Here is a 17,240-nt window from a genome sequence, read left to right on the forward strand (position 1 = left end):
ATATATAAAAAGAAATTAAATTGTTAGTACTCTGTACATACAGCTAAAATTACTCTTCTTTTAAAAATATTTGAAATTACAATATATCCGGCGTATTTAAAATTCCTATTACTAATTTGCAGAATATGACAATAATTATAAAATTTATTTCTGGACTCATTTATAAAATAATGTTATAACTTGGTATTGATTCTTCTTTTGTCAAGAAAGTATGTAAACTCTTTTGCTTTGTAAACTCTTTGGAATACTGTGAGTACCACAGAATGTGAGTAGTAGTAGTAGGCATGCCTCTCAGGGAAAGACACGTATTCTTCAATTTTGTACTGATAATGTAATTGATGGTTTTATGAAAATGGAGATTGTGGAGTCAGTGTGATATAGAAGAATGGGACAAAATAAAAGAAAATCATAGCAACAGAAAGAATTTCGTCAATTATTCCATTAACAGGAACCCACAATGTTATAAAAATTACAGCCTCAAGAATGTACCCTAGATGCAAGAAACTGAAGCCAGCAACAACAAGAGAAAATAAAGATAAGTTTTTTTTTATTTTTTTTTTTATATCTTACGCCTCTCAAAGCTAATTAAACTAAATGGAGACACTAAGGAACATTTAATGGTGATGTGTGGGAGGCTAAGATTACAACCTCTGAGGAAGAGTTTCATCAATCACCCATCAGTCATGAGAATTTAAAATGACTGACTTCACTGACGCACCACCTCACTACAGAAAAGTTTTGGTTTTATGAGAGATCCGTGAGAAGCTATACGGACTGCCTCTGGTTGCTGTAAAGCACAGTCAATCATGTCATGCAAAACTGTATGCGTGCATGATACACTGCACACGTCTGTGCCCAAGTCTTGGCCTGTCTCGGCACTACTTGAAACGTCTCAGCTTTTGTCAATACTCCTCGGTAGTACTCGATACATAGCGACATTTCATTTAGTGCTGCAGTGGGGGATTTTTTGGCTGGCACAGCTTTCTTCAGTTTGGCAGACTCATGGCGTCTGCAGTTTTTATCCTTCGCTATTTGTTTGTAGTACAAAGGAAATTCCAAGAGGAGAGGCTGTCCAGTAATCTGTTGCCAGAAGCCTTTAAAAATGAATGGGAATCGCATAAGAGAAATATGAGAATTGTCAATGTCTATTATACAGTCACATAATTGGTGGGTACTGCAAATTTGCTATGGAACACAATTTCAACACTGTGCAGAAAGAATTTAAAGCTTTAGCTGTCATGAAATAGCAAAAAATTACCATGATCAACAGACAATTCATAAGGAATCACTGTTCTGTAAACAAAGAACCACTGTGTGCTAAATTTGCGGGCACGTGTACACGATGAAACTGCTGGTGGGAATCGTAAAGTACCTGAAGTGTCACTGTCAGGTGCAATAGTGTTTGATTGAACTGGATTAAGTGTATGGACAATTTATATATTAAGTGTATGGACAATTTATATATTACTGCAAAGAAAACTGGAAGTCAAGAGGCATGGTTTGAATGATTTTTCAGTTTGAAATTTACATTTGTTGAACTTCTGAAGGAAAAAAGAAAGCTGGGACAAAAATTCAAACACTCAGAATGAATAGCAGATATGTTTTAAATGGAACTGAATGCAAACTGTCCACAGTAAGATACTGAACGGTGAGAAACAATATATTTCTGATTTTATGTGGATACATTTAGAAAAGAAAATCACATTGTGGAAGGGGGGAATAAAAAAACACTGTTCATTTCCCTTAGCACAGTGGTGTAAAAGAAAACACAAATTTCAAAGAATTCATTCAGTTGCTGAAAGACTTACAAGGATAGTTTTCTAAACTTTTGAGGACACTGCCAATCTTATATCTATTTTTGAGCTGTTTTCAAGGTCATTTCTTGTTTCAGTTGAAAGTGCTCCTGTGCATGGGCCGATAGAAAAGATCGATTTGCAATGTATTCCCTGTTTAAAAGACAATTTCTTTTAAGTTAAAACTGTCGTTTTACTCATGAAGAATTTCCATAATGACATGGCAAATGTGATACAATATTTTAATCAGCATATGTGCATGAAAGGCTTTCTTAGATTATGAAACTGAATAGGTCACGAACACATGGCAACACAAGTGACGAAACTGTTGACAAGTACCAGATAAAAATTTTATTACGCCTACATCTTACCAAAAATAGTAATACACATAATTGTTTTGTTTGTGATCTATGTTGTTCTCCTTCATAATAACGATCCGAGCTTAATCCAGTCACAACCATTATCAGTCACAGATCGTCTCAAAAATATTTCTTCTCTGTGAATGCATGTCGTTTGGATGGCAATTCAGTTGTCCAAGGAATCCTAAACCTCCTGCAACAGCTAAGTGTGATATTTCTCAACAACAGAGAATATAAGTCTTGCTGCCAGGATGGAGATTTGAACCGTTTTCCTCCCGAATGTGAGTCCATTGTGCTAATCACTGCATCGTCTCACTTGTTTGGCTACTGAAGAACACATTTGAACATAATGTGGTCTGACAACCCAAAAAGATTTTACCTTCAAATATTTCCAGTTTGTGTAACATTATGGGAAATAGAAGCAATCAGTAAACTCCATCCCAATTTCTTAAAGAATCGAACTCCTGTGTATAAAATGTCATATCTTCCAAACTGTGCTGTACATATAATTTTCCAAGTACATTCAGTGGTATATATGAATACTGTCTGCATGACTGATGGTGATGATTGTGGTGTCATCAGTCCCTCCTCATCATGAGAGAAACATGTCAATTAAGGTAAAAAGCGAAAACAATGAGGACTAGGATGCTCAAACAATGTAAGCAAGTCAAAGATTTTAAAAGGACGTGACAGTAGTTGTACAACAACAGGTAAAGGATAAGAGATAAACAAGGCAGCACCTTGCACAAGGGGGGCTAAAAGCACAAGAAGGTGAGAAGGGAAGAAATGAATCTGCGGTTGCTTGGTGGGTACCTGCCACACGGGGAGGTTCTCGGCAGCAAAACCACCCCTAACACTGGAAGTGGACGAGTATTACAGGTTAGAGTAAAATCGGCTCTCCCTCAGGAAATGTAAGACTTCGGCAGTGGCTGTCACGACATCCGCAAGCAACTGAGGTAGTGAAGTAGGCAAGCCGAGAATATGCCGCAGATCGGCCAGAACGGAGCACTCGACAAGAACAGCTCCAGTGCGGAGGACCCTCCCAATGCAGAAGGAGCTCGTGGGCGAGTCTTTGTGGCCAATGCACAGTCGACGTAACACAATGGCATCTTTCTGGGAGGCCCGGAAAGATGTACGTCACACCCCAGTGGGCCCGTTAATCGCTCTCAACTTGTTTTGAGTCATAGCAGTCTGCCGTTCCAATTCCCACAACTTCAAAATATTGCATCGAGAGTACTAATCTTAAGTTTAAGCGTAGTATCCCCATTAAGTTGATCTCGTGCAGTTGCGTCTTTAGCTAGACCGTCGGTGAGTTCATTTCCTGAAATGCCTATGTGGCTCGGTGTCCAGATGAAGCTCACGGCTTTTCCATACCTGTAGAGGTCAGCCAGTGGGTCCTGGGTGTTTGTAACCAAAAGATTTTACAGATAGCATAGGGTTATGCCTTTTAAAGCAATTCACGGAATCATTGTAGATCAGGAAGTTTGTCGCGGGCTGGGATTGGCCATACCGCAAAGCCTGAGGAATCACAACCGACGCTGCAGTGTATACACTTGCAGGCATTAGGCAGAGAGTGCTTCTCATGTTCCCAGGAAAATGCAAAAGCGCAACCGACCCTGTCGACTTTCGATCCATCTGTGTAGATGCATACCAAACTAGAATAATCTACATCTACATCCATACTCCGCAAGCCACCAGACGGTGTGTGGCGGAGGGTACCTTTAGTACCTCTATCATTTCTCCCTTCTATTCCAGTCTCGTATTGTTCGTGGAAAGAAGGATTGTCGGTATGCCTCTGTGTGGGCTCTAATCTCTCTGATTTTATCCTCATGGTCTCTTCGCGAGATATACGTAGGAGGGAGCAATATACTGCTTGACTCTTCGGTGAAGGTATTTTCTCGAAACTTTGACAAAAGCCCGTACCGAGCTACTGAGCGTCTCTCCTGCAGAGTCTTCCACTGGAGTTTATCTATCATCTCCGTAACGCTTTCGCAATTACTAAATGATCCTGTAACGAAGCGCGCTGCTCTCCGTTGGATCTTCTCTATATCTTCTATCAACCCTATCTGGTACGGATCCCACACTGATGAGCAGTATTCAAGCAGTGGGCGAACAAGCGTACTGTAACCTACTTCCTTTGTTTTCGGATTGCATTTCCTTAGGATTCTTCCAATGAATCTCAGTCTGGCATCTGCTTTACCGACGATCAACATTATATGATCATTTCATTTTAAATCACTCCTAATGCCTACTCCCAGATAATTTATGGTATTAACTGCTTCCAGTTGCTGACCTGCTATTTTGTAGCTAAATGATAAAGGATCTATCTTTCTGTGTATTTGCAGCACATTACACTTGTGTACATTGAGATTCAATTGCCATTCCCTGCGCCATGCGTCAATTCGCTGCAGATCCTCCTGCATTTCAGTACAATTTTCCATTGTTACAACCTCTCGATACACCACAGCATCATCTCCAAAAAGCCTCAGTGAACTTCCGATGTCATCCACCAAGTCATTTATATATATTGTGAATAGCAACGGTCCTACGACACTCCCCTGCGGCACACCTGAAATCACTCTTACTTCGGAAGACTTCTCTCCATTGAGAATGACATGCTGCGTCCTGTTATCTAGGAACTCCTCAATCCAATCACACAATTGGTCTGATAGTCCATATGCTCTTAATTTGTTCATTAAACGACTGTGGGGAACTGTATCGAACGCCTTGCGGAAGTCAAGAAACATGGCATCTACCTGTGAACCCGTGTCTATGGCCCTCTGAGTCTCGTGGACGAATAGCGCGAGCTGGGTTTCACATGACCGTCTTTTTCGAAACCCATGCTGATTCCTACAGAGTAGATTTCTAGTCTCCAGATAAGTCATTATACTCGAACACAATATGTGTTCCAAAATTCTACAACTGATCGACGTTAGAGATATAGGTCTATAGTTCTGCACATCTGTTCGACGTCCCTTCTTGAAAACGGGGATGACCTGTGCCCTTTTAGAATCCTTTGGAACGCTACGCTCTTCTAGAGACCTACGGTACACCGCTGCAAGAAGGGGGGCAAGTTCCTTCGCGTACTCTGTGTAAAATCGAACTGGTATCCCATCAGGTCCAGAGGCCTTTTCTCTTTTGAGCGATTTTAATTGTTTCTCTATCCCTCTGTCATCTAGTTCGATATCTACCATTTTGTCATCTGTGCGACAATCTAGAGAAGGAACTACAGTGCAATCTTCCTCTGTGAAACAACTTTGGAAAAAGACATTTAGTATTTCGGCCTTCAGTCTGTCATCCTCTGTTTCAGTACGATTTTGGTCACAGAGTGTCTAGACATTTTGTTTTGATCCACCTACCGCTTTGACATAAGACCAAAATTTCTTAGGATTGAAAAAAGCAGGTGTCTGAGAAGGGTAGGATCAGCATCCTTCTTAGGGCTACAAAAAGAGGTCCATCCGTATCATGGGACACGGTACAGATCACGGAGGATGTCTACAGGGAGCTCTAAAAACACAGACTGAGAAAGGCTGTTGGAGGTTTTTCAGTAGAATATCGAGTCGGATACCAGCTGGTCTTCCCAGTTTTGGGCGATGTGCAAACAGTTTGAACTGCTGGTTGTGGAACAGAGTTGAGTGACACAAGTGAGTAGGCATCTAACAGTCTGTGACTACGTAAATTAACAGAAGCTGGTGCCATCTAACCCACAGTGGTGGCACACCGGCTTCCACCAGGAAGCTATCAACAGGGCTCGCACGGAAGGCGATGACAACTACACACCAGTGTGGTGAATAGGGTCCTGCAGGCTCAGTACGGTCGGTGGTACCAACCCGTAGGCACTATAGTCCAAGTGTGATAGAATCAGCATTTTGTAAAATCTCAGAACTATGCGGTCCGCACGGCACGAAGAGTGACAAAGAAAATGGAGGGTCAAATAAAATACTTAAGAATTGGAAAGTGTCAACAACTTCAAGGAACTGGTCACCACGATAAATTGCTGGGTGTGGGTGCACAGTACAGAGTCAACAATACTTGTGATTTTGCAGGGGAAAATTGATAGCCTCGGTTCGGGGCCCAGCCGTGGACTCTCCACAGAGCTCCCTGAAGCTGGCACTCAGCACTGCGCAGTGATGCAGGGGCAAAGAGCATCCACGTACAGTGACGCACAGACTTTGGGGCCCACTGCATTTACAATGACATTGGTGGCAGTAGCAAAACAACGTTACACTCTTAACTGATTCCTGAGGGACTCCAGTTTCCTGTACCTGTGCCAGATTAGTATGCAGCTCTTCATCAGTTTTAAGTGTTCGGTCTACATCTACATCTACATTTATACTCCGCAAGCCACCCAACGGTGTGTGGCGGAGGGCACTTCACGTGCCACTGTCATTACCCCCCTTTCCTGTTCCAGTCGCGTATGGTTTGCGGGAAGAACGACTGTCTGAAAGCATCCGTGCGCGCTCTAATCTCTCTAATTTTACATTCGTGATCTCCTCGGGAGGTATAAGTAGGGGGAAGCAATATATTCGATACCTCATCCAGAAACGCACCCTCTCGAAACCTGGACAGCAAGCTACACCGCGATGCAGAGCGCCTCTCTTGCAGAGTCTGCCACTTGAGTTTGTTAAACATCTCCGTAATGCTATCACAGTTACCAAATAACCCTGTGACGCAACGCGCCGCTCTTCTTTGGATCTTCTCTATCTCCTCCGTCAACCCGATCTGGTACGGATCCCACACTGATGAGCAATACTCGAGTATAGGTCGAACGAGTGTTTTGTAAGCCACCTCCTCTGTTGATGGACTACATTTCCTGAGGACTCTCCCAATGAATCTCAACCTGGCACCCGTCTTACCAACAATTAATTTTATATGATCATTCCACTTCAAATCGTTCCGCACGCATACTCCCAGATATTTTACAGAAGTAACTGCTACCAGTGTTTGTTCTGCTATCATATAATCATACAATAAAGGATCCTTCTTTCTATGTATTCACAATATGTTACATTTGTCTATGTTAAGGGTCAGTTGCCACTCCCTGCACCAAGTGCCTATCCGCTGCAGATCTTCCTGCATTTCGCTACAATTTTCTAATGCTGCAACTTCTCTGTATACTACAGCATCATCCGCGAAAAGCCGCATGGAACTTCCGACACTATCTACTAGGTCATTTATATATATTGTGAAAAGCAATGGTCCCATAACACTCCCCTGTGGCACGCCAGAGGTTACTTTAACGTCTGTAGACGTCTCTCCATTGATAACAACATGCTGTGTTCCGTTTGCTAAAAACTCTTCAATCCAGCCACACAGCTGGTCTGATATTCCGTAGGCTCTTACTTTGTTTATGAGGCAACAGTGCAGAACTGTATCGAACGCCTTCCGGAAGTCAAGGAAAATAGCATCTACCTGGGAGCCTGTATCTAATATTTTCTGGGTCTCATGAACAAATAAAGCGAGTTGGGTCTCACACGATCACTGTTTCCGGAATCCATGTTGATTCCTACATAGTAGATTCTGGGTTTCCAAAAACGACATGATACTCGAGCAAAAAACATGTACTAAAATTCTACAACAGATCGACGTCAGAGATATAGGTCTATAGTTTTGCACATCTGCTCGACGACCCTTCTTGAAGACTGGGACTACCTGTGCTCTTTTCCAATCATTTGGAACCTTCCGTTCCTCTAGAGACTTGCGGTACACAGCTGTTAGAAGGGGGGCAAGTTCTTTCCCGATGGAAGATAACACCTTGAATTCTACTGGGCTTGTTATGAGGAGAAATGGTGACTGGTATGTCAGCTTACTTGACACAAGTCTGAAGTGCCCATGATTGGTTGGCGTGTAACGTTTTCATCAGCAAAGAGCCGCACGAAAAACACTGGCTTCATTGAAGCGAAAGAGCCGCCATCGGTGCGGGAACAAACAAAGAACTTGGCAAACTGTCCACTTCCATTTCTTCTTGTGTGGCTCTTGTCTTGGGGCACAGTCTACATTAAAATCACTGTTCCTGAATGATCAGTTTCACTGCAATGCCACTCACTCTGATTGGAGGCTTTCCCACTGGGCACAACACCACCAAGGCAAAGGCCACCTGGCACAGTAGCCGTTGCCCAGAGTCCCAGTACCCCGAAATGCCAGGTACCTACTCCTTGGCTGACACGGGGAGGTCACAGCTCAGGTATGGGCAGTATGATCCCTGCATTGTCAGGGTGCTACCACTGAGAGGGTACATGACAACCCGGCCATGACTGACTGGCTACCACACTGGATTTTGGGTGCAGAGGCAGATCCACTCGACTGCTGGGCACAAAAGGTAGCAGCGCACTGAGGAGAGGTAGCGCACCACAGTATTGAGTCCTTCCCCAAACGGCCCTCACTTTCGTAAAATTTGGAAAGTGGTGGGCAAACGTAAAATGGGGACCAGAATTTAAATAGCCACAAAATGTTACGGAAAACGCATTAAAAATAATAATAATAAATAAATAAAAAGAAAAAAGCAAAAACATTTGAATGTCGGAAAACGGTCACAAGACCAAGGTAAAAAACCTGACCCAATAAGAAGATAAACCTATTTGTCACCTCTTATGACATGCAAGGAAGGGCCGCAGGGCAATCCTCGCCCCCGACACCGTAGGGGGTAAATACTGTCTGCAAAATGTGCTGTGAATATAGTAGCAAAGGAGTAATAAATTAAACTTTTATGCCTGATGCTGCAGTTCAACTGCACAAACAGAAAAAGTGTTGTGAGAGGTGAACCATTTTCCTTTCACTGTCTTGTAGACAGTGTCAGCGAGAAAAACGTTCGAGGTGGTTTGAAATTATCTGTAAATTTTGTTGGAAGTCACCAAGTGCTTGAATTCTCAAACACTGGATGAATGGAGTCCGTGTATTTGTGCACCGTTAGTTATGTCGCCTCATGACAAACACACCGGTCCTAACTGTAATACTTGTCTCATTGTCTCAAAGTTTTATAAGATTATACCTCTTAATGAGCAGCTAGTGACAGTAGTTTAAATTTTTAAACACAGTCAACAAATCTGCGAACTACTGAAAATCAAATTTTCATTGCCCCTAGAAGCTGGCAGATTGACAACCTGCAACTACAAGCATGCACCACCACCTGCGAGCCAGTTTCGGTGTTCAGTAATACAGATTTCAGTCACGGTATGTGAAGCACTCATTTTTTCCTTACTCACTTTCTCAAAATCAACAACCACTTCGCATGCCACAACACACTTCTCAGCATGAGAATGTGCCACAGCGCAAGAGTGAACTGTGTCACATGGAATGTTCTCATTATTTCTTGTGATGTAAACGATGAATTTCCTGCTTAATTTCTGATCTTGCTCACCAATCCACAACAGCATACTCTTTGCAAAGATTCCACAAAAACCAGCGACTTTCATACTTCCATCTTCACACAGTCCTTCAAATACAGGGTTATAGAAAAAATGGTGCAAAGGCAACACCGATTTATCCTTTATGAAATGGCATATGTGACACATAATGGTATACTCCCAACAGATGACTTTCATATACAGTAAATACATGGGAACAAGTGGCTAGTATTCTGCCAATCCCTGAGGCTCGAGTTTCAGTCTGATACGCAACTTTTATCTCATAATAAAAATTTTGTCCCAAATACAATTGATTTCTGAAAGTAACATAGCTGCACGTTTTGTGCCTACAGGTGCTGTTTACATTCTTACCACCAGAAGCAACACTGGCAGCCACTTACAAAATGTAGATCTTCCAACACAAGCTATTATTTGTTCAAAGTTATCCGCAGAGTCAGATGTCCCCATAATTGCGTGCGTGAAGAGACACTGTCGACTGCAGTTTAGCAAGTATCTGTGAGTAGGCAACGAGTCACTCCGAATCACAGCCACCAGACACCTGGAAAGAGGTGGACGGTATTCGAGCTGAGCAATGGCAGTCAAAAGTAGGTCAAAAGTGTGGGTCCAGCACATGTAAAATGTCTCTGAACTGATACTGTGCCACATCTTCTGAAACCGTACATCCCACGAGAAAAAGTGGCAGCAAGGGGAAATCGAACTGTCGCCTACTCTGAGGTGCGGATCCCTTTGTGACGGCAGAATTCCTACCGATTCAGTGCTCGGAAATTTGGTGTCATCTGTGCGGAGCACGAGTGTCCAAAAAACAGACATCCAACGTACCTGGCTGCGCAACACGAGACAAGTTGCTCAAAACTGACTGCACTCTGCACAACGAGGAGGGATGCAAACCACAAGGACTTTTGTTAATGCAATGAAGTGTACACTGCTTCGAAATTTCTCCATTTTGTGAATTATATGTTGCCGTATGTTTGCTCTGGAGTGTTCTGCCAGAAAAGTGGCTTTATGTGAAATGCAGCTTCGACTTTAGTTCACTTCTAATGCTGTCGAACACTCTGTGAATTGCTGGTTTCTTCAGTGACTGGCTGTTATGAAGTACTCTGAGTCTGACACGAGCTTGTGCACGGAGTAATTACTTCACAATTTCTCGTCTCCTGTTGACAGCAGGTTTATCCGGGAAAGAGTTTAAGTGTCAATAAATAAAATGGCACCAATTGAGAAAGTCTGCACAGATCTCGTACAGTGAATATCGTGTGCAGCAAAGAATAAATGAGGTCTACCGATTTGGCACCCTGTTTCTATAACCCTGTAAATGCCAGAACGGCACAAAAGTGAAACACAGAGTGGAGCAGAGAGCAGGCACTTTATTCGGGGACAGTGTGGACGGGGTGGGCGTAGGCAGCCCTCACGCCAACAGCCGCAGCAGCCTGGCGAGCGACGTGCCCGGCCGCCGCCTCCTTACCGTCCCGTCTGCCACCGCCGCCTCCGGCGCCGTCACCTCTGCCGCGGTTGCCGCTGCCGCCGCCTCCGCCTCCAGCTCCTGCGTATATGGCCGCACGCGCAGGTAACGCGCGTATGGGCTGACGAAGCGCACCTGCTTTACGCGCGCCGGCAGTTCCTCCTCCGCTTCCTACCGCACGGACAGAAGACGATCGGTCGCAGTCAGTCCGGCACTCGGCAAATCGGCAGACAGATTATATTAAATACAGTGTGCACAGATACATTTTAAAAAATCATTTATCCCGTACTCCGCAGGATGAGAAATAGTACTGTGTGATGCACCCTCTACCGTGCAGTTCACAGTGGTTCACAGGGTGTAGATTTAGTTGAAGAAGAGGCACAACTGTGACATATGGCCACTGTGGGAGCTTTATCAAAGCACCTATAACTGGCTTTTCAGGAGCAGAGACATAGTGTTGTATTTTAATGTGTTGACTGGAAGAAGTTTGACATACTGGGGCGTAACTGCGAGATTATACACTTACTCAAACTTCAAAAAATATGCAGTTAAAATAGTAATGTATTAGCATTGTATATTCACTGATTATTATATAATTTAATAAATGCTAAATTACATCTTAGGAAAGAGGGAATTATTCTCAGAGAAAATTTATTTAATAAGTAATACACAAATGTGGACGAATGTTAAAGTGCAATATAAATAGAAGTCTCTCTAAAGTAAATGTACTACAAAACTGATGAAAAAACTACACATCTGTATCCCAAGAAAATGAAATTCATAAATATAATGTTATTGTTGTTTCTGAATAGAAATACTCAATGACTGTAAGAAAACTTCCAAAAATTACTCCTATGTGATAGTGCTAATTGTGATTGATTTTTAAAACAAAATGATTAGAAATTTGTAAAACAATAGGCAGTGTAGACAGTTAGGTCTCGGTGTGTCCTGCCTGCAGTCAGTTTCTGTCCGCCACTCACTCTGTTATCATTTGGTTGTGCCCTTTCCACAGAACCATCCTTGCATTTGCCTTAAGCGACTAAGGAAAATTACAGAACCCCCCCCCCCCCCCCCCCCCGCCGCCGCTTGCAGGTATGCAGAGTACACAGATACCAAAGGAATTATTGTTTCAGAGTAAAGTTCAGTCATCAGTTGCAAATTTATTTTTATTATGCTTCACCGGTTTTGACAAATTAATTTGTTGGGATGGTATAGTGTCATATATATTTGCAAATGATTGAAAGTTTTTCTGAAAATTACAGCCATGAATAAAATATGGTAACCAAAAAATTACTAATTAATGTTACATAATTGCAAACTCTGGACTTCTCATATCTATCAATAATGGTAACTATAGATGTTGACTAGGAAACTGAATTATTTATCTTCCCTTTTTCTTCTGTAGAGTGCTGTGATGAGCAGTTAATTCAAAGTAATGCATCGGCACTTTGATTTGGTGCGAGATTTTGATTTTTTTGTTATTTTGATGGAAAGGGAATGTCAAAGTGAAATAGAAAAAGAATTAAAAAACTTCAGCTGGCATGCACTACTCCAGTGAACACAGCCAGCATCTATTGAGAACATGATCGAGAAACTTAGAAGGAGCTCTCTACGTGACCATCCGGTAGGGATCACGCACATAACATTGGGCAAATCACAGAGGTGTAAGAGCAGAGATGAAATATGCTCTGTCACAGGACCTAATGTTTCATAGCCTAGAGAAGAAGGCGAGGACATACCATGTCTGACAGGACAATGCCAGTAAAGCACAGTGGTCTTTAAACTGACTTCAGCACGGATGACAGCATTATCTCAGATGCTGGTGTCTGAAATGTCACTCAGTTAAGAGTGTCGTGACCAAACTACTCTACGCTGGTAGAAAAGTAAGACTCACGAGGCATGTCCAGGAAGTAAATACTGTTTCATTCTTCTGCCACTGCAGCACCAGTGACATAGTTCTGCACATTCACACTCATCTCTCTGGTCTGTTGTGTTTCCACTGACACCACCACAGCCGGATTGTGTCATGTTTACATTTGTCAGTGATCATTCAAAATGTTTTAAGATAATCTCCGAGACCACAGAATGTGAAGTGCATTTTGTAATACAGTTTTTGAAAGCAAAGTATGTTAAGCCAGTTGAAATTCATCATCAATTTTTTAACAGCACATGTATGGCTATCGTTATCGTTTCATCAAAATCATTTTTCGTAAAAGTGAGTTGGTAACACATGTAGTTAGTACAGACAATCTGTCTGAATGTAATGCCGGGAGTTGTGTACGCCTACGACATCTTCTCAGCACAATTTTAAAAAAAGAGTCAAGTTGCGTGAGATTACATGCTTAGAGCCTTAACGCAGGGTGCTGTCACCAAGCACCAGAATGAAAGCTCTGAAATGTGTTCTTTATTGTGTTACATATAAAATGTGTTAACTACTGAAATGGTTGATAATGACATTTTGGAATATGTAAAACAAAGAACTATATCATACTGTAAAAATCATTACACATTTAATGAGAAAGCAATGGCTATAAATAATTAGTTGTGACTTCACCTTGGGGCAAATGATGCCATGTGGTCCTGCATTTTCCCTATTCATTCTTCAGAAACCTTTCTTAGGCTTTCTTACGAAGTGGTTTGAAGCCTTTGAGATTTGTAGGAATTAGCATATTTTATTGTGTCCTGAAAACTGTGTTAACAACGCTAATTGTGAAGATGATGTCTGTAGAAAAGCTGTACGTCAATGGAGTGGACTAATTTTGCTTCAGTTTTTGCATATAATAAGAAGCTAGGATTGCAATCAAGGCAAGGATATGGGAAGGCTCCTAGTTGACACTGGCTGGTATTTTGTACAAAGGATTCAGCATCTCATATGTATTTCTAGCTCCTTTCTGGAGCCAAATGTTTCACTGATACAGCTGTGTGGAAATACGTACCATTTACGATGAAGACAAACTTAAAGTTCACTGCAGTAATTGAACATTTAAGTATTTTTACAATGAATGTTGTTAAAATGAGTGAAGAAGTTTTGAGGCAACCATTACTCAAAGTTCAGTTGTGAGACACTCTCTCTCACGTGTAGTGTTTAATTCTTAAATAATTATTTCTTCAGTAACTGACTTTTGTATTATGTGTTTTATTGCTCACATACTGTATGATTGCCAAGTCCATATTTCCTGTTACTAAAATCTGTTGCAATATCTCTGATTCCATTTAAAAGCAATTTCTAACATAAAAAATGCTAATGAATCATTTTTATAATTATGCACCTCTTTATATAACAAATATCATCTAGTGGTGAATTATACCGAGGAGTTGACTTCAAAAGGTAATGCGCCAATTTCACAATTAAACAACATAGGTGCTGTGGGGAGTAAAGACATTGAAAACATTACTTTTTTTTGCATGTGACAGTTCAAAGGTTTTTCCAGTACAGATGCAGGTTTTTGAACTCCCATTCAGTAGTTAATACATTCCATTTCATTACAAGAAAGTGAATTTTTACAAACTTTCGCATACTGTAGTAAATAAGAAGCTAGTGAGTATTAAATCTCTGATTAAAATGACAGCCACCACAGTGTGCAGTGAGCCTTCAGCTTGATGCAGATTAATGAGCTACTTACCTCTTGAATATTAATTACATACACATACAGCGTATTTTAAAGTGTTTTACGTGTTTTTATCGTCTGCAGTCATAGTTGCAGACAGATTCAAGAGTTAATGTTGAGTCGTGATATGGGTATACTCATGTCACATCATTAGTCACCCCAACAGTTAACAGCCTAGTTCACAATGTATGGAAAAAGATAGAATGCTACTCACTGTAAAGGTAACACATTGAGTTGCAGACTGGCACAACAAAAAGACAGTTACACATTTAGCTGTCGCCCAATGCCTTCTTTGGAAAAGGAAACACACACACACATTTATTCACACAAGCAAGCACACTCCATGCACACATGAGCAACATCTCCGGCACTCTGGTTTGAGCTAATGAAGATGGTGGTCACATGTGTGTGAGGTGTCCTTGCTTGTGTGAATGAATGTGTGTGTGTGCTTCCTTTTCTGAAGAAGGCTTTGGCCCTTTCCTGAAGAAGGCTTTGGGCGAAAGCTAAATGTGGTAACTGTCGTTTCGTTATGCCTGTCTACAGCTCTCCATGTCATCTTTCCAGTGATTGGCAATCTATATTTTTCCTTACGTTGTTGATAATCCAACCTGGAGTTTCCATTGTTTAACAGACCAACAAACAAATCTTCCTACACACAACTAAATTACTAATTATTTATATTTTTGTTGTAGTAGCTTGCATACACAGTTGTGTAACAAAATGCACTTAAGTAAAATTTATTAATGGGCAGCTACTGCACGCAACTGTTATCATTTTGCAGTCCAATGCCTCAAGATAAGATGAAAGTGATTCCAGTTTAAGAAAAGATTAACTAACAGAAACAGAATGGTAGTATCACAACTTGTGTAGCGATTTATGGTGAAAATGTACTGGCTGATGGAATGGTGAGAGAGTTGTCCATCATTGTATTACTTATGGACAAACCAATGTTCATGATTAAGCTCGGAGAGAGTGGCCTTGTCAATGATGGTTTGTTTGAGAAAATTCGTGAAAACAGACAGTTCAAATGAATATCCGTTATGAGTTGCCATAAATATCAAAATCTGGTTTTCACACGATTGTCATAAATTGCTTCAATTTTTGCAAATTATGTTGCAGTAGGGTTACGAAAATGCTTATCGGTGTACACGGAACCATGTGACTTGGCAGTGCTTTGACATTTCTTATCCGATACAATAACGAGAAAGATGAATTCTTGTGGCTCGTGGTGAAACTTGGGTTTGTCATGTCGCTTCTGAAACAAAACAATAGTTGACAGAGTGAAGGCACTCACAATACCCCAAATAAACAAAAATTCAAAACAATAATATCATTAAAAAAAAATCGTGCAAAGTGTCCAGAGCAGATAGAGCATTCTGCATAATGAAACCACCTATGTGGTACAATATTGTGAAACACTGAGAAAACTTTGGCATGTAATTCAAAACAAAATTCGTGAAATGCTCAGTTGAGGCCCTACGTTGCTTCATTATAATGCACGTCCCCATTTTGCTGGTGTCACTCAAAACGTTATTTATCACTTCGGTTGGGTGCAGTTCGATCACCCATCATACAGCCCCAATCTTGCACCTTCCGACTACCACTTCTTCTTGAACTTGGAATTTAAGTGTGATTTTAGAGGAAGGCACTTTGACAGTGATGACAACACAAACGACAGCATTCAGCACTGACTTTCTTCACTGGTGAGAGCAAAGAAAAATTGGTTTCACACTATGACAAATGTCTGAACAATGGCACCAACTGCGTAGAAAAATAGTTTAAGAAACCCTCTTTTGTGTAAAATTACATTTTGATTTAAAAAATGTTTTTAAGAGTTTTTCTCCAAAACGGCAATTCCTTTCCAGACATGCCTCGTATTTTCACTTTATTTACTGACCTGCTTTTACTGGAATTTACACTCAGCCATTGAACGGAATGAAAAAGTTTCAAATTGCGCATTGGATGACTCCCACTCTGGTCACCAGAGGTCAGCACCAGCCAGTTGATGAAACCAATTAGCCAAGAAATATCAAGAGACTCATAGGATTGAGAAAGAAGAAGAAGAAATTAAGAGAGAGTGATGGAAGCAACAAGACAGCACTTGATATAAAATACGGTTTTTAGTTTGTGTAACCTGAGAGAAGGGAATCGTCACTCAGTTAAAATTTTATAACATAGATGTTTTAAATAAATTTGCAGATGGAGAGTAATAAGTAATTTGACAAAATTTAATTGAAGAGTTGCACAGTGAGAGCCAGCTACTCCAGTTTTTATGCTCCAATCGCACAAATGTTTGAATGCAATGTAATTGTCTAAATACAAGAAACATTTTACACTGAATTAATTTTTTCAGACAACTATTTTTGAATAGCTTGCTAAGTCCCAGTTTCATTGATGTGGAACAGTCAATAACAATAGAATGACTGACAATAACTGACAGTTACGGTAAGCAAAATTACACTTATCATCTTCTCGGCCCCGAGAAGAGTCAGCTGTAATTTTGGTAATACTTTGATATACTAATCATCTTTTTAAGTGTTAAAAGATAACTTTTTAATTCTCGATCTGTGTTAATGGTACTATGCATGATGGATCTAATTTTCAGTTTTGAAGTGGATTGTTTTCTGAAAGTTTTGTTTCATATTAAGGACAATTACTGT

At 41.0% G+C, this 17,240-nt stretch overlaps 1 protein-coding gene across 2 annotated transcripts in view; it reads right to left on the bottom strand.

The window, feature by feature from the left end:
• The window catches only part of LOC126108470 (exosome component 10), a 219,304-nt gene that overhangs the window by 61,951 nt on the left and 140,113 nt on the right, over positions 1-17,240 (bottom strand). For both annotated transcript variants that reach the window (XM_049913717.1, XM_049913716.1), the window contains exon 13: positions 10,976-11,143. In XM_049913717.1, the coding sequence (XP_049769674.1) occupies positions 10,976-11,143 (168 nt within the window). The remainder of the gene's footprint in view (positions 1-10,975; positions 11,144-17,240) is intronic.

Source organism: Schistocerca cancellata, chromosome 11 (genome assembly GCF_023864275.1).
Source record: "Schistocerca cancellata isolate TAMUIC-IGC-003103 chromosome 11, iqSchCanc2.1, whole genome shotgun sequence".
NCBI classification, from domain to species: domain Eukaryota; kingdom Metazoa; phylum Arthropoda; class Insecta; order Orthoptera; family Acrididae; genus Schistocerca; species Schistocerca cancellata.